This window comes from Numida meleagris, chromosome 4, assembly GCF_002078875.1.
Source record: "Numida meleagris isolate 19003 breed g44 Domestic line chromosome 4, NumMel1.0, whole genome shotgun sequence".
Taxonomy (NCBI): domain Eukaryota; kingdom Metazoa; phylum Chordata; class Aves; order Galliformes; family Numididae; genus Numida; species Numida meleagris.
In genome coordinates, this window is record NC_034412.1 from 43,307,419 (window position 1) to 43,323,432 (window position 16,014).

The 16,014-nt window shown below is 36.6% G+C and overlaps 1 protein-coding gene across 4 annotated transcripts in view; it reads left to right on the forward strand.

The window, feature by feature from the left end:
• Positions 1-16,014, forward strand: part of DKK2 (dickkopf WNT signaling pathway inhibitor 2) — a 161,051-nt gene that overhangs the window by 50,604 nt on the left and 94,433 nt on the right. For all 4 annotated transcript variants that reach the window (XM_021395765.1, XM_021395762.1, XM_021395763.1 and 1 more), the window contains one exon: positions 240-276. In XM_021395765.1, coding sequence (XP_021251440.1) covers positions 240-276 — 37 coding nt within the window. The remainder of the gene's footprint in view (positions 1-239; positions 277-16,014) is intronic.

The window sequence follows — 16,014 nt, forward strand, 5'->3', positions numbered from 1 at the left end:
TCTGGATCTGGAAACACTCATCTGAGAATACTGGCTGGTCAGATCTTTGGCTCTATTGGGTTGGTCCAGCTTAGCAGTGTTGGGCCATGGATAACATAATTCTCCAGCTGTTTTAGAATAATCTGGAGGGAAGCAGTACACTAAATTGGAGACAGATGGGTAGCAAGGCATTTAATCATTGAATATTTTGTGTAGCAGATTCAAGTCAAGTGTCTGACATGATGCTTTTGTTTTCACAGGAAAAGAGAACACCTAGAAACGGAGTGGCTAATGGTGGTGAGTTGTCATTTTTATCTTTTTTCTGCAGTTATTTTCTTTTTGTCTTTTTTCTTCTTTGGTATGAGTTTTGCATTGCAAATGGATTTTTAAGCAATTTCATCAAGGTCTTCAGTATGAATAGGAGCCTCTTCCATCTGGTCCACATCCATTACATTTAAAAAGCATGAGCAGGTTGTGCAATCTCTGGTGTTTTCTAGCAAGGTATTGTGCTCTATTTTATTAAATTACACAAGTGAGCAGTCCAGGCTGTGTTAAGTAAACAATATGTGACCAGCTGTAAGGTCCATAACTCAGCGAGTGGAAGGGTTAAAATGGAAGAGATTAGAATGTGGCTTGGATGTATGGAGTGACAAGGCCTACTTTCCAAATTATCTGCAGTGCACAGCAAATATTCCAAAGCAGCAATAGATGTTGCTCCACATGTCGGTTGTTATCACCACTTTTCTCACTAAAAGTGCTTGAGTGTTGTTGTTCAGCAACATTTGGCAAAGATTCTGACGTTTGGGGCGTTACTGCACTTTTGGAGATCCTTACTTGCTGAGCTACATTTGACCCTGGTTTGAGGAAAGGGTGTGGATGCTTGGGTTTTTTTTTTCTGACTTGATTTCCTGTGCACACATGAAGTACGTTAGAGTAAAAACTTTCAATAATTTGTCATCTTTGAAAGTTATGACTTCGAATCCACTAGAAAATACCATCTTTTCTGTTGTCACTCTAACGTGCATAGGGTTAGCTATACAGCATAAGTAGCTATAATTTTGAATCCTCAAAAACATTTGTACCAAAAGTAAAAAATAAAATAAAAAATGAATTGTAACTTTGTAATATCACGGGGGGCCTACATATCAAATAAAACAAAAACAGTGTAACATCTATATAGAGCTAAGCCTTCCAAGATGGATTAATTGGGTGGACGCTTTAGGGGCACCTTTATTAGCATATACTATATTCCAGAGAAATTGTTCAAAAAGCATTGTATTATAGTGTCTTTCTTAGATAGGGTTCTATTCCTTGTTTGGGAGCGGAAATTGAGCCCTGAAGTCCGTGGGAAATTTGCCCAGGGAGAAAATACATGGTTACAAGCTTATTTGCCTAGCACTTGAATGATTTTCAAGCCTGAGCTCCTCTCTGATAGTTCCTGTTGTCATGTTCTTTGTATTACATTAATAAATGCATCTGTTAGGCAGGCATTTTTTCTACTCTGATAAAACACTATGACTTTTGTTGTTACTTTTAGTCTGTGAAATTACTTTTTGTGTATTTCATAACAAGAATAGTAGTGACAGTACAGTGCACTTTATTATATGGATTCCTAATCTTCACTGAAATATCATATTTTAGGTAAATTGCCTAAAGGTACCAAAACCTGAGATTCTTTACAGAAGAAACTCTAATAAATGTTTAATTTTGAGACGTGTCTGAATGTTCTGTGGAAATACTTTACTAGAAATGAATCTGAAAATCAAAATCTTGTTACTGCATAGGCCCACCTCTGGTCAAATATATTGAAAAAGTTATGGTCTAAAGATAGGCTTTATGGTTTATTCATATTTGAGTTCTGAAACAAATGGCCTGATTTTGGACAGTACTATGCTTGTAGCAGTAACATTTACTTGAAATTGAGCTGAATAGTTAATAACTGTTAGTGTTTAACAACAGTTAGGGAAGGACAGGAACAGGACATAGCACTAGAAGTAGCAGTTGCAGCACATCACAAGTCTAGCTGGACGTGCTCTAAGGGTAAAAAAAAAAAAAAGAAAAGAAAAGAAAAAAGGCTATTAGTATACTTATTTCTACTTTTCAGAGGATATAAAAGTAGCATTCGTGGTTGTATGAGTGATCCCTAAAGAACACTCAAAAATTCGGGCTCCAGACAGAATTGGAGCATCTTCCCAAAACTTCTGGCTCCAGCCAGCTGCTGGTTTGTGAGAACTAGTTTTAGCAAAAGAAGTGAGACTTGCAGCTCCTTTCTCACTTTCTTCATAGCTTTTCTTCAAATGTTTTTAAGACTCACTGTTGCAATAATAAAGAGATTTCACAGTTATCAGATCCAGCCCAGAACTCTCATTGATCACTGCTTAAGAACACTGCAGGGAGTGTGACATACGAGTTGTTTTCATCCTTGTACAAAGCGTTAGTTGCATGGTGGTCCGTGACTGTGGAGACTAGACTCAGCACTAATTCCTTCTGTTTCTCTCTCTCTCTCTCTCTCTCTCTTTTTTTTTTTTTTTTCCCTGAACTTTAGGAAGATATCTTCATTTTACACCTCCTAAATGTCAGGTCAGAACCTCTTTTCCAGGTAGCTTTTCCAGGTTGCAGCAGCTGAGGAAAAAGCTTGTCTTCCCTGTTTGTACTGGGTTTTGATTTGTTCACCATTTTCCTTTGAATGTGCAAATGTCTGTATTTCCTTTATCTTTTAACATACTATTTCATGGGTATATTTTATGTAATTTATTAGCCTGATGCTTTGATTAGTTGCCCTGTCACAGAGAGTCTGGAAACACAATGACAGTGGCTCCTGAGGAATTTCTTTGATGAAGGAAAAATTCCTGAGTGACACAAGCCATTCTCTTTCATTCCTCAGGTACTCCTAGTCTGAATATTTCCAATGCAAAGGGAACACAGTCCTATTACTTCTGTGATTCAGCTATTCTGACTTCCAGAGCAGCTTTATTTCATAGCACATTTATACTTTTATTGTTGCAGTCTAGAAATAGAACTAAATGGCTGTCCTTCCCTTTCCAGGTACACCCCCTTAATGGATTTATGTTTAGTGTAGTAGTCGGACAGCATGTTTTTTCTGTTGAAGTTGATGACAGATCAGCAGTTAGAGTGTAGTAGTACCGTACATTATGGTAAAAATGAGTTTCTGAAGAAATAAAGAAGGGAATTTAGACAAAAGTGGATTCATCAATGAATCTACTAGGATGCTGAGTATTTTATGTTGTCCAAAGTCTTAGGGTAAAGTGTAGTTGTATTCAATACATGTGCTAGTAACTTGTATTGATTGACCTAGATTGATCAAGGTGTTATCGTAGACAGTCTAGTGAATAGTTGTGTTTGCAACTGTAAGCTGTACACTTAGAACATAAAGGGTGAAGGATCATAGGGAAAATATTAAATGTCTGTATAGGAACCTTTCTAAGCTGAATCATTTAGACTAATGCCTTGTGCTAGTTACCCTGTAGAAAATTGCTCATGCTAATAAAAAAAATCAAAATGAAAAAAGGGCAGGATTGTTTCCAATAGGCAAGACGCTAAAAAGAACTGCAACAAAACAATAAAGAAGGTTCAGAGAGGGTAGTGCAGCAAGGAAACACTCATGAAATTTCAAGAAAGCAGGTTCAAAACTATTGGAAAGAAATACCAACATAATTTGTTGTTGGGAACTCCACCATTTAAGTAATGGAAGACAGAAATTTAGTGAGAGGGGAAAAGGAATTGTATGTTTTGGATAACAAAATAATGTAGAATTACCTGAACTGATTTTACTAACCGTAGAAGTTCTGTTCCCTGTCTCAGAGATTTTATGATTCTAAGAGTTTTGTGGTTGAAACATATCTATAATTCCTGATTCAAATATCTAAGTACAAGAGAGGAAAAAAGCAAATTTAACGTGTAAACAATCTGTCCTGCATACCTCCTAATCTTGGATTCTGTCTTAGGGATGGGACAGAAAGGAACAGATGCAGAGCAATATGTTATCCAGAGAGTATCTGAGCTGGCTCATCTCATGGGCAGCTGCTTGTCCTGTATGTACTTTCCTCAGGGCTTTTGACTGCTTATTGCTCTATCAGGTGCTGGTGACTGTAAATGCTAGGACGCTCCTGCTGAATTTTGGGACTGTTCCTACAATCCAATGTGTCTAAACTGCAAGTAACCTGCTATACTGCAATATAAATGAATTTAGCATTTTGATATTTATATGCGATGACATGAAAATCTGATATGAAACTAAATTCTAAGGCAGTGATTTCCTCTTAATCTAAGTAAAAATGAGATGAAGTCCTTGATCTGGGATCTGATACAACTTTCAGCTTTCACAGTTGGACTAGATGATCTTGGAGGTCTTTTCCAGCCTTAATGACTCTACAGTTCTACGATTTCAGTTTACTTACTGTCAGTCTTTCGTTGATTTCTGAGGTAGTTGTGGGACCAAAGCCTACAGGCATAAGAAAAAATGCATTAACATTTTCGTAAGTAAAAGGAAAAATTTATCTGTTTTAACACTTTACAATCTTATTGAAACACCTGATTACAGAGCTGAATGAGCTCAAATAGGCACTTTTTTGTTCGGCTTCCTGCCTCACAAACAAAGCAGCAGTGAAAAGAAAATGATTTGAGCTTTTGTTATCTTATTACATTTTCCTAGAAGATTTATTTATTTTTAAAGCTAGCTAAGCTATTAATAATTGTAACTCCTAGTTAGAAAGAACCTCCAATCAAGCAGTTTAGTTTGCAACAATAAAGTCTTTATATAAACACTTGATTGATAGTTTTCTTCTGTAACGTTATCCCTTAGTGGCCAAGGTTGTACTTTAGGCACAAATACAGACTAGAGGCAGACTATGAAAATGACCTAATAGCAGGTTTATCAAATAGCAGCATGGATAAAATAAAGGCACCATTTGGGATTTTGCACATTTCTACAGTCTTTGGGCTGCAATATACATTTCTGTTGATGCTGTTTATGTGAAAAATAGCATTGACATAGCGTCATTGGTATAATGATGTAGCAGCTATATAGTTATGTTTAGTAACATATAATCTTACAGCCATATTCCTGTGAAGAATGGAAATATAAAACATATTTTATCTAACCCCATTGCAAATACTAGGTCAAATGTTTTCATGTAGACTTGCGTGTCTTTATGTTCACCCAAGACCAACTTTACATTGTCAGCCTCTGCACTTTGTCTACTGAAGAATAGGTAGTAGTGTTGTCAAGACCAATGTGGGTCAGCTTGTGTTGCTTGCATCCAACATTTGTAGTCGAATTTCAGAACTTCTATTTGTTCACCAGCTCAGCAGGAAATCAAGAGGAGAGGAAAAAGGTCACATCCAAACTTTACTCTTCGGTACAGAATATTCTGAAAGTAAAACTTTCTTTTGGATGAGTTTACTATTTCGTGGTTTTTTTTAGTTTAAAAATATTAATGAAGAAAGAAGCCTCTTCCAAGATGGGAGAATTGGGGCAGGTGCTGTATTTTATATTTTAATTTTAATTTTTTAGTTTAATCATATCTGATCAAAATTCTTCATTCCCTCTGTTCTCCTTAAAAAAAAGTCAGCGGTTTGTCACTTTTTAACAGTATTCAAGTTTTCATCCATTATGCCACTTTGTTTCCTCCTCCCAACCCCCCAGATAGGTCAGTAGCAAGGCAGAAAAACATCAGAAACCTCAGTAATTAAAAAATGATATTAAATTTGGCTCATAAAAATGTTACTGATAGTCAGAAAGTCTTCTCTTTTCAGCGGGTTCTTCCTTATTTAGTAATTTATATTTTCAAAATCTTTTAAATCAACTAACTACAGCTAGTTCCTAAAAAGAACAGGTTTTGTTACAAACAACAAAACAGGGAACTTTCAGAGATATAGGTATAAATATTGAACCATAACTGCTTGTGCCCAGCTCTAGCAGTCCTTATTCATTTTCAGTCATCACTTCATAAATGTAGACTTTGAGGAGTAGTTTACCAATCCAGTCGCATGATCTCCAGTCTTTTATTCTTCAGATATTGTCTGAACACCAAAGGAAACAGTAGTGAACTGGTTGTGATCTATATCTTTCAGAACATATTCATTTGTCTACCTTATGTTGCTCTGTAAAACATCTAATCTGTTTCACACTTCATTCTACGCTCTTCCACTAAGAAAAAGTAGGTTTGGCCCCGAACAGTTGTCTCATTGTTACAAAAAAAAACATAGCTTTTTTTTCTGTGGAATTTTAATGCCTAATGCCCTGTGAGCTCTGCTGAACACCTCTAGCTCTTTCACAATCATGTTTTTGCTTGTATTGAGAGAATAGGAAGAGAGTTAAGACCGTATGTCAGATGTATTTTATTCTACAGGGAACTTATGTTCCAGACAGCGTTGTTCATATATTATTCATATTATTTAAAGGTGACAGGTCCATTATAGTTGCAATATATTGTAAATGCTGGAAATGTTTTTAATTTGCAACAATAATATAGTGCATTGAAAGTTATATATATTTTTTTTCCACATGTATTTTAGGGAAACAGGTTGTATACTCTATACATCAGAGTTCATCTCTGCCCACGTTCCAGCATCACAGCCAGGAACGTGTGCCTGATTTGGTGATTTTCTGTAGCTGTACTAGTCTGAAACTGAAATACGTCCTTATATATCTAGTTTGATGTCACAGTGACATTAGTAGAGGTGTTTGCCTGCAGAAATATATCTGTTTCTACTTAACAGTCTGCCTTACAGCTGATCTGAAAAACATTCTGCATGTATGTATTTTTCCTGGATTCACATAGATTGATTTTTTTCAACGCTGCTCTTGGAATTTGGTCTTTAGTACTTTTTTTCCTTGAAGTGTACACAGATGTTCCCATGTTCTGTAAAATGGAGGAAGAAGCACAAAAGGCACAATAAGTCAGTTTACCCTAAGCTTTATGAGAATTTTATCGAGAGATGCTTGATCCATTTGTTGCAAATAGTATATGCAAATGTTGACCTTTTTTTCCCCCATTTTTTGTTCCATATAAGTGAAAGACTTGGATGTTTACTTATATATGACTTTGTTCCTTGTTCTGAAACTGCTGAGAGAGCATTTCAAGCATTGCCTCTCACTATTCATTATTTATGAATTTGTGTTAATTCATGCCCTCATAGATAAAGCTTCCAAAAACTTCGTGAGGGAAATCAGTGGTGTTTCCCAAGGGTGCACAAACATTTCTGGGCTGAACTTTTCCAAGTCAGAGTATTTATGATTCTGATAACTTTACAGAATTTATGTGTAGCTAATGTATTCTGGTTGGCTTAACTGCTCTATAAGACTTCATAATTTTTATTTTTCTTCAATCTTTTTCATATTTGTTTCTGCTGCTTATGACCAGGGTTTCACCACATTCCTTGCAGACCAGGGATACCTTTTGGAAATTGAGCTGGAATTAGTGACAGAGGGCTGAGAAACCCAGGGTTTATTCTTCCTGTCCTTAGGCAGGAGGTTTGAAGTAGTGGAAAACTAATAAAACCAGAACAAAGAAGCCAGATGTTGTAAGGCGGAGTAGAGGAGATTCAAAAATACTTTCAACAGGAGGAGAGAAGATAGAGGCTTGCTTATATGATGAGAGGTGGATTTTGTGACAAAGGTCAAAGACAGCGAGCTAAGCTGAGCTGAAACAATTCTATCAGAATACAAATCCTGAAGTAGTCTAGGTAGTTTCATGTCCCCTGGGGACTTGTTCAAAAATCCTGCAGTGTAGTAAGTAAAGGTGAATGGGTTTTGAATCATACATGAAGCCTTGTTTATACATCTGGCTGGTTACCCATACAAGGCCATCTGAAGGAATAAAACTGCCCAGAGGAAAATATTCCCGATTCTTCCACAGGAAGAGGCTTCTGGAAGAAAGTTAGCTGAAAGTTTGAAGACCTTTCTAGGATGAGATCTCAGAAAAGAATACATGCTATGGAAACAAAGAGGTGAATACCACAGAGTAGCCTACCCTACGCCTGGGGAGTCTTTAGGTGTTTACTGCCTCATAAACTGACAAATTTAACTGTGTTACAGAGACAGTCCTTCAGGTTTTCATGAGTGCCAATGTAAATATTCACTTTACTGGCATTTTGTTTAGAGAAATATTAATAAAAAGCATTACAAGCAGACACTACTAGAGTATAACTTTTAAACTGCTTGGGAATAACCCTTAGAGAGCATGTTTTGCACTTCAGTTCCTTAGTTAATGCCTTTATTTTAGAGACTTTTGCTTTCTGTTTAATATGGACTGGAGCTTTGCCTACAGCTTAGCTTTGCCATCCTTCTTAATATCACAAATACATTTCTAGTTCTTTCATTCTCTCCCTTATCTTCATAGAGCCATAGTATGGCTTGGATTGGAAGAGACCTCAAGGATCATCAAGCTCCAACCCCCTGCCGCAGGCAGGGCTGCCAACCTCCATATATAATGCTAGACCAGGCTGCCGTCCAACCTGGCCTTGAACACCTCCAGGGATGGGGCATCCACATCTTTCCTAATTTGAATCACTTACAGTGAAGGGCAGTATTTTGAATGTGTGTTCTGCCTGTAGGAGTTATAGGAAGGCTGCAATATAGGAGGCTGTCAAAGCCTAGGTAGCCACGCAGGCTTCTCTCTTACTATTTTTAAAGGAATTCACATACCGGCTTCCATTGTAATTGTGCAGTGTTTGTGTGTGCAATGTGTTCATAGTGAGGCTACTTATGTTACAACTAAGAAGTCATAATTCTGTAAGCCTACAAGCCCACATTCATCAAGATAGGAGAGATTCAGGTTATGATTTTCCCAGAGGTACTGACCTTTCTTTGGGGGCTTTCTGTGCTTTTCTTCAGCAGCTGTTAATACCTAATCAAATGATTTATTCAGTTGCTCTGCAGGCAGCTTCTGGTCAGCTTCCCTTATTGCATGCATCTTTTATGAGGCATCTTGTAGGCCAAGAAAATGTAGTCATATGAACCATTTTTGACCTGTACTCATTACTGGGAGCTGTATGCATCCTGGTGATCTATCCAGCATCTTGAAGGATGTAGCGCTGTTAATTCCATGTTGCTTTCGATAGGAAAAATACTTGTATTCATGAGACAACAAGAGATCAGCATGGCGTGACTAAGATCTTCCACCTGCCAGCAGGACTAAAGCCATGGAAGGGACTGGTTTTTAAGGTACTGTCTGCTTAAGCAAATTTAAATTTTTTCATCAGCAAAGGAAGTGTTGATTTTAGATAATTCTTCAGGGATGGTACTGTAGTCTTGGAATTGCAAGCAGATAACTTCTATTCTCAGCCCTACAGATACTGCAAGACATTTTGACAAATTTGACATATTAAGATAATCCTACCAGAGTAATTCATCTCTTTTGTCAAATAAATCTCTTTCATAAGGTGGATAAAATTTGCTTGTATAATTACCTTGCAATTGAGTAATTTTTGTAGACATTTCCAAAAATATGGTTTCAGGATCTTTTGGGGGTAACCCAGTAAAAATATTCAAATGAACAACATCTGTAAGAATACTTAATGAAGACTAAGAGACCAAAATAATGGCTTGTCTTAACCATCTCAGATATAATCGTTACTGTATTTAGCAAGTGAGTGGATCTGGGCTAAATTACTCCTTGTTAAAGCTATAATTTCATTGGGATTTCTGTGGATTTATACAGATTGTGATGTGAAAACAGTTTTTGCCAGCTGATACTAATTGAGATATATTGAACAGTGGGAATGTTCTACTTTCATTTACATGTAAGAGGACGATTTTCTTCAGTCAATGAATTATTTTCTCATTCACCTTGCAGAACATGGAATTAGTTTTTCAAGCATGCGTTTGGACTATAACATGATAAAGAAAAAATGCATTTACAAACCGTTTGCTACATTATACTTTTCTTTATAACAACCCATTCTGACACTAATCTTATATGATGGATTATAATCTAGTCACCTTAAAAAGATTTTCTGTTGCCTAATAGGACAGCTGGAAAAAGAACTCAGTTTGGCTGTAATATTTTAAAATTTCCTTTCTCAGAGATCATATTTAGATGTAGATAAGGATTTCTAGTTTAACCACCCATGCCTTATTGCTTTATTATTTTCTTTAAGTTAATGTTTTTCCATTTGTGATGTCCAAAGAGTATTTAAGTAACACAAGATACCCTAAGGGCAGTATAGTTACTTCCAGTGAAGAATGAGCAGTAGAAACACAGTTCAATTTAAACAGATGAGAAAGGCAGATTTTTAGGAGAGGTCTAATTTCTTCTCTTTTAAGAAAATGTTGAGGAGTTAGGGTGTTTAGAAAAAGGAAAAAAAAAAAAAAAGGGAGAAACTATGCACTTTTGAAATCAGTATAGTTTATGTAATTGTATGATTCCTGGTGGCATATTTATCAGCTTACCAGTGACCAGCCCCTCTCCTGTTCCTCTTTTTGGTCTCGTGTCCCTGCCATGCCTCTGGTAACATGCAGCCTGCTGTGGGTTCTGTTGTAGGGCTGGATGCGGGGTGCTTCTACAGCATACCATAGAAGTCTGAATTGTTTAAAACACTAATTGCTAATAAACTGTGGGAAAAGGGATGAGGAGAAAACACAGTGTTTTAGTATTTTTGTGCTTTTCCAAAATGATTATGAACAAGAAGGCCATAGTTCAAAAAGCATTCAGTAGCCATAGAGCATCAGCTTGAGAGGTTTCAATGCAAAAACTGTTGCTTATTCATAAATGCACAATGAAGGTATTCAGCAAATTAGGTTTTGAAAACATACAATTATCATCTTGTTTTCTTTCTCTGGTGAGCTAGCAAGAGAATTATGAAAATATAGGATTGAATCTGTGATGCACAAAGATTTTCTGTGTTGCCAGTGAGAGTCATAGAAGCTTTCTCTGTTGTCATCACCATTTAACAAGCACCACTTCTTCCAAGCTGCATAACCTACAAATCTGTTTCATTGTTCCATTTTTTTTAAATGTTTTTTTTAAGTGTTGTTTTTGTTACAATTACTTATGTGTTGAATACAGAAAATCTCTTCTTCTTGTGTCCAAGAATTTATATTGAAAGAAAATCTGCTGCTTGGGACTTTGAGTAACTAAATGTAGTTTTCTATCTTTCTTGATAATTCTTGTAAGAAAAATTTATGGTGAAATTGCATTCTTTAGTAATTTCTTAATTGCGGAGAGGTGATAATTTGGGCAAAAGGCTCTCTGAAATATGTGCACCTAATTTTTAAAATACTTTTATATGAAATATTGATCTTTTGGATCTGTAACTGATAGTTTCTGTATTGCATTGGTGGTCTGAACCTAACCTTACCCAGAAATTTATAGATAGAGACTGACTTAATTTTACTAAGTGCCATCATCTAGCATAAAAAATTTAGTTCGAGTATAATCTATCTATTTTTTTAATGTATACTCACCTTTAAATCATGTTTGAATATGTGAGAGGAGAAAATGGAAGTAAACAACCACTTCTCTAATTCTCAGGGCTCATGAATCTTAGGTAAAAGTGCAAAGGAAAAAGGTTCACAATAGAGAATCTGATTAAAAGGTCTGGTTTAAATTGCTGCTTAAGCAGGAAATGATGAATTTTGGCAGTCGCTACTGTGAAACAAAACAGTGAAGAAAGCTGATGCTTCAGATAGACATGAGGGAAAAAAAGGACCCAGAAAGTAGGATATTGCAGACATATTTCATTTTGGCAGTGCCTGAGAAATTGGTTATCTTTACCACTATTGTATGAGCAATTACTTATTATCTGTTCTGAAGAAAAACAGGGGGTTAATTCTCTAACCAATAGGCTGGAAATGAAGCCAGTGATCTGGGGATTGAGTGTTAGAATAAAATATATCTAGACTGCTTGTCCTGTACCTGAAGAAACATAATTCTAAGGGGAAAATCACATACTTGTTATTAGAAATAAAAGGCTTGGAAAGGTCTCTGGGGTTGCAATAGTTCAGTTGTGCCTAATCTGAGTTAGTCATCATCCTTACTGTTGAAGGGACTCTCAGAATGAAATACATGCTTATGAATTTATTGAAAATTAATTTATCTTGTTCTCTTTGATTTTAAGAAAAAATTGAGGTGGTAGCAGGTTACTCTTGATTATTATGTATTATTTTGTTGCTGTAGGATAAGGAAACTCTAGATGTTCTCAAAATAAGAGATAGCCAGTGACTCCCCATCACTTCAGCCAACTCTAGTGCTTGCTGGACCTGGAATATATTTTTTTTCTGTTCTCATAACATGTGAAGGTTGAAACTGTTTATATTCATAATTAGTTGATGAGCAGCGTTGTGAATGTGTTGCTAGAAGGGCAAGCTTCTTGTCTAATGACCTGACACCAAGAAAGGCAAACTTAAAGTGTACCTGGAAATATAACTGTAAAATATGTATATTTTGTCTTGATGATATTAACTACTGATAAGGACCCCACTTCGGTATGCTGTGCTTAATTCATGATTTGTTTCTGAATACAATCCTGTCTGAAATGCTTCTTTTAATCTATACTGGATGAAAGTGTCTTGATTTTTATTGGTCATTTCACATACTCTGTGTGAAAATGTGACAATTTTAGTGCTTTCTTGATGTTTTTGATCTAAAATATCCTTGTTTAATATAGAAGAGTATTTTCAGTGAAGTATCTTATGTCCAGGAGCTATGATTGTCATAGTGTTTCACAGAGATGACATTTGTTGAAATTCACATTCTTCAGGAACCACCATTTTTCATCTTCATATGAAACACTAGGATGAATGGTTCTGTTGCATTGTGCAGCAGTGCTGGTCTGAGATAAATCTCTGAAATGTGCGCAACCTCCTTTTACATGTGAAATGAGTGCTGAATGAACCTTGGGAAAGTCCTATCTTCGTCAGCAGCCTCTCAAACTTTAAATACTCATCTCTCTTAACCTAGATGCAAGTGCTTTGTAGATCTGCAGAACAGACCCGAACCATCTTGCAACAGACTTTCTGCTTTCCTCTGAGATAATGGGGGAAAAAAAAGTGTGCTGAGGAGAATGTGAAAGAAACGGTCTGAATTTCTGATGTGAGCTGTGAGGTTCAAAGGAACTTTCTTGGACTTCCCTAGTGTGAATGTAAAATATGCTTGTGTCTTGTCAGCTAATGCCATGGTGCCTGTTCCTAAGGCCAGACTGACCCCTGTTACTCTACTGCAGCCTTCCAGCCTGGATTTCGTTTGTAAAATTATTTTAGTAAAATATTTATTTTGCTAAAAAACATTATCTTTCCAAAAATTCAGAGGACAAACTTTCCACCTGAAGGATATGAGTCTGTGGCTTATCACTCAAAACCTAGCTTTGATAGGAAACTGATGTATTTATTGTACTGAAACAGTCTTTGGTTGTGTCAGCATCACAAATGACGGAACTATTTTCAGAAATGAAGATATCAGTTTTACATTCCTCATCGTTTGTGTTTCCGTGCTGAAAACCTTATTTTTTTCAGGTGTTGAAGCCTTTTCTCTCAGCCCTGCACTCATCAGTATTGCTTCCCTCATACAAGGTGGAAGCTATTAATACTAGTCAAAGTGTTCATACAGCATTACTTCTGCCTAGTCCAAAGCATATTTGAAACTAACAAGCAGCCTTGGTATCTCTCTACCCACTCAAAATTCACGCACAAGAAGAACATTACTTTTATTCGCAGCATGAGCCTGGCAGGCTTTGATTAGCATTTAATTTTTTGCTTCTGATTTGTTTCTACTTGTTTCTTTAAGGTAACTGTGATTTGCTAAAACTAACAGAGGCTATTCTTGGCAAACATTATCCTCCTCTTATTATTTGAAATCTTTGGATTGATGTAATTTAGTAGGAATTTTAGAGGTCCTAGACTTGAACGTATCAATGCTTTGGAGCCATTGATCTCTGTATTCCCACTATTGTCTAAACGGTGTTGCCTTGAGCTCTGTTACAACAGGATCCAACTGCCTCTTTAAATAAAAGAGAAAAGTTCTTAAATTCAAATGAAACCATGCCAGCTCTTTACAAGTTTCTCAGGGATTTTATGGCTATATGTAGAACCCTTAAACTGTGTCTTTGAGAAGCAGCTGCATTTGCCACACTTAGAAATCCTTCCTATAATTTCACTACTCATGCCAAGCTAAAATAAAACACCTCTGGTGCTTCTTCTGAAACTTTCCACTCCGGATAAGGCCAATAAGTATTTTTGGAAGTGTTTCTTAGAAAGGCTGGTATAATTAGGCTTGCTTTCTTTTTTCCCCTCTCTGTTTATTTGTTTGGCAAAAGACCATTTTTTGACATTGATCTGAAAGGGCAGTATTCCATCTGGCCTGAGACTCAGCATTCACCCCTATCATCAATCTGGTCTTGAGAAACTGTCTTGTATTGAAAGTGAAAAATGAGCCTAATTCATCTCTGTGTTTATAAATAGCTAATTTCCAAGCACTGAGTTGCTGTGCATGTAGAAGTACAGGTTCTTGCTTGAGAAACAGATTTATTTGCCAAATTTATTTTGCAAGCTCTTGTTGCTCTTGTTTGTTTGATATTAGGGCAGTTGTGTCCTTCACCTGTTGATGTGAGCATGGCTGTTAATGCAAGTGGAGCTGGTGTGAAATGAACCCTTTTTCAGTGCTCCTTCTGCTCTGGCTGAAGTAAAAGGGAGGAGTAAGCATTCTTCAGGCAATACAAGAGAGCATACATTATATGAAAATTTCCCAGCAAGAGTCTCTCAAAGATAAAGACTTCTGGTAGCATAAGCTTTGGGTAACAACAACAAATGTTTGAGCTCCTTGTCAGTAGCCAGAAAACACTGTGAATCAAAAACCCCAAATTAGTATTCTGGAACTCTCTTGCTCTATGATTGCTGTTTGTTGTCCAGAGCTGGCTTCCCTGCAAGCCATGCTGTGCGTAGCAAGGTGCTGCCTGTTATGAACTGGAAAATGCGTCATGTCACAGTCCTGGTTGGGTTTTGTTTAAGTGATGCTGTGGAGCTATATGTTATAGTATAAATGGATGAAAGAAGATCCTTCTTTCACCCCCTAAATGGGTGAAAATGTATACAAACTGGTAATCTATTTTTACTGCTGATGACCCAGGTAATTCACTAGCCTTCTGCCTGCCTGGGAGATTTCTGTATTCTACAGATTTTCTTTTCAGTATTTGTACTTTTCTCTGTATAGCCTTCTTATGTGCCCTTCTCAAAATAACTCTTCTAAAAGAAAAGACTAAATTATTGGGGTAGAAGGGGAGGGAGGTAGCACTACAGGGATATGGCTTTGATTTCTCGACTCTGAAGTTACTTCTGTGACCCTTAATTTGGAAATGTGATTGACTAGCTATTTCTTTCTTCCCCAGCTAGACAAAGAGAGGAAAACAAAAATAGGAAATTCTAATGAAAAAATGAGAGTCGAAATAATAGAGAAAATACTACTGAAATAGTAATGGACATTGTACTGAACATGAAAGTTGCCTGAACACAGGTTTCCAGGCAAAAGTTTCTTCTGAAATGGTGTTTTGGATAGTAAGAGAGAATTACATGCCTTATATCAGTTTTCTTGGAAAAAAGATGTGGAAAGAGATGAATCAGTAATAATATGGGACCAAGTAACTGCACCTCCATGTACATTTCATTCCAGCAATTTGAAATAATTTTTCTTAGTGGTAGCTGTAAGGGAAATTCAGGCCTTTGATATGATGCCTGTTTGCAGATAAATAGAGGTGCTGAATGTTAGTTGCCCAAGTCTGAATATTTTGGATCAGGGATTTGATCTGTGAAATCTGAGGTTGGATTCAGTTTTTTTCAATAAACATTAGAGAATTCTTAAGTGGGGAAAAAACCCAAGTGTATTTTAACTTAAGCAAAGCAGAGTCAACCTACCACAGTGAACTCTGAGTTTTGTCTTTGCAAATTCAAGAATGTCTCATTATGTAATTTTCCCCCACTTTGTCATCTGTACTAAGTTTTCTCCTCTGTCTTCCCTTTCCTTAATTTCTCATTCACACAGTCAGCTCATGCCCACTAGAACATACTGCATTGTGGAAGTGAGC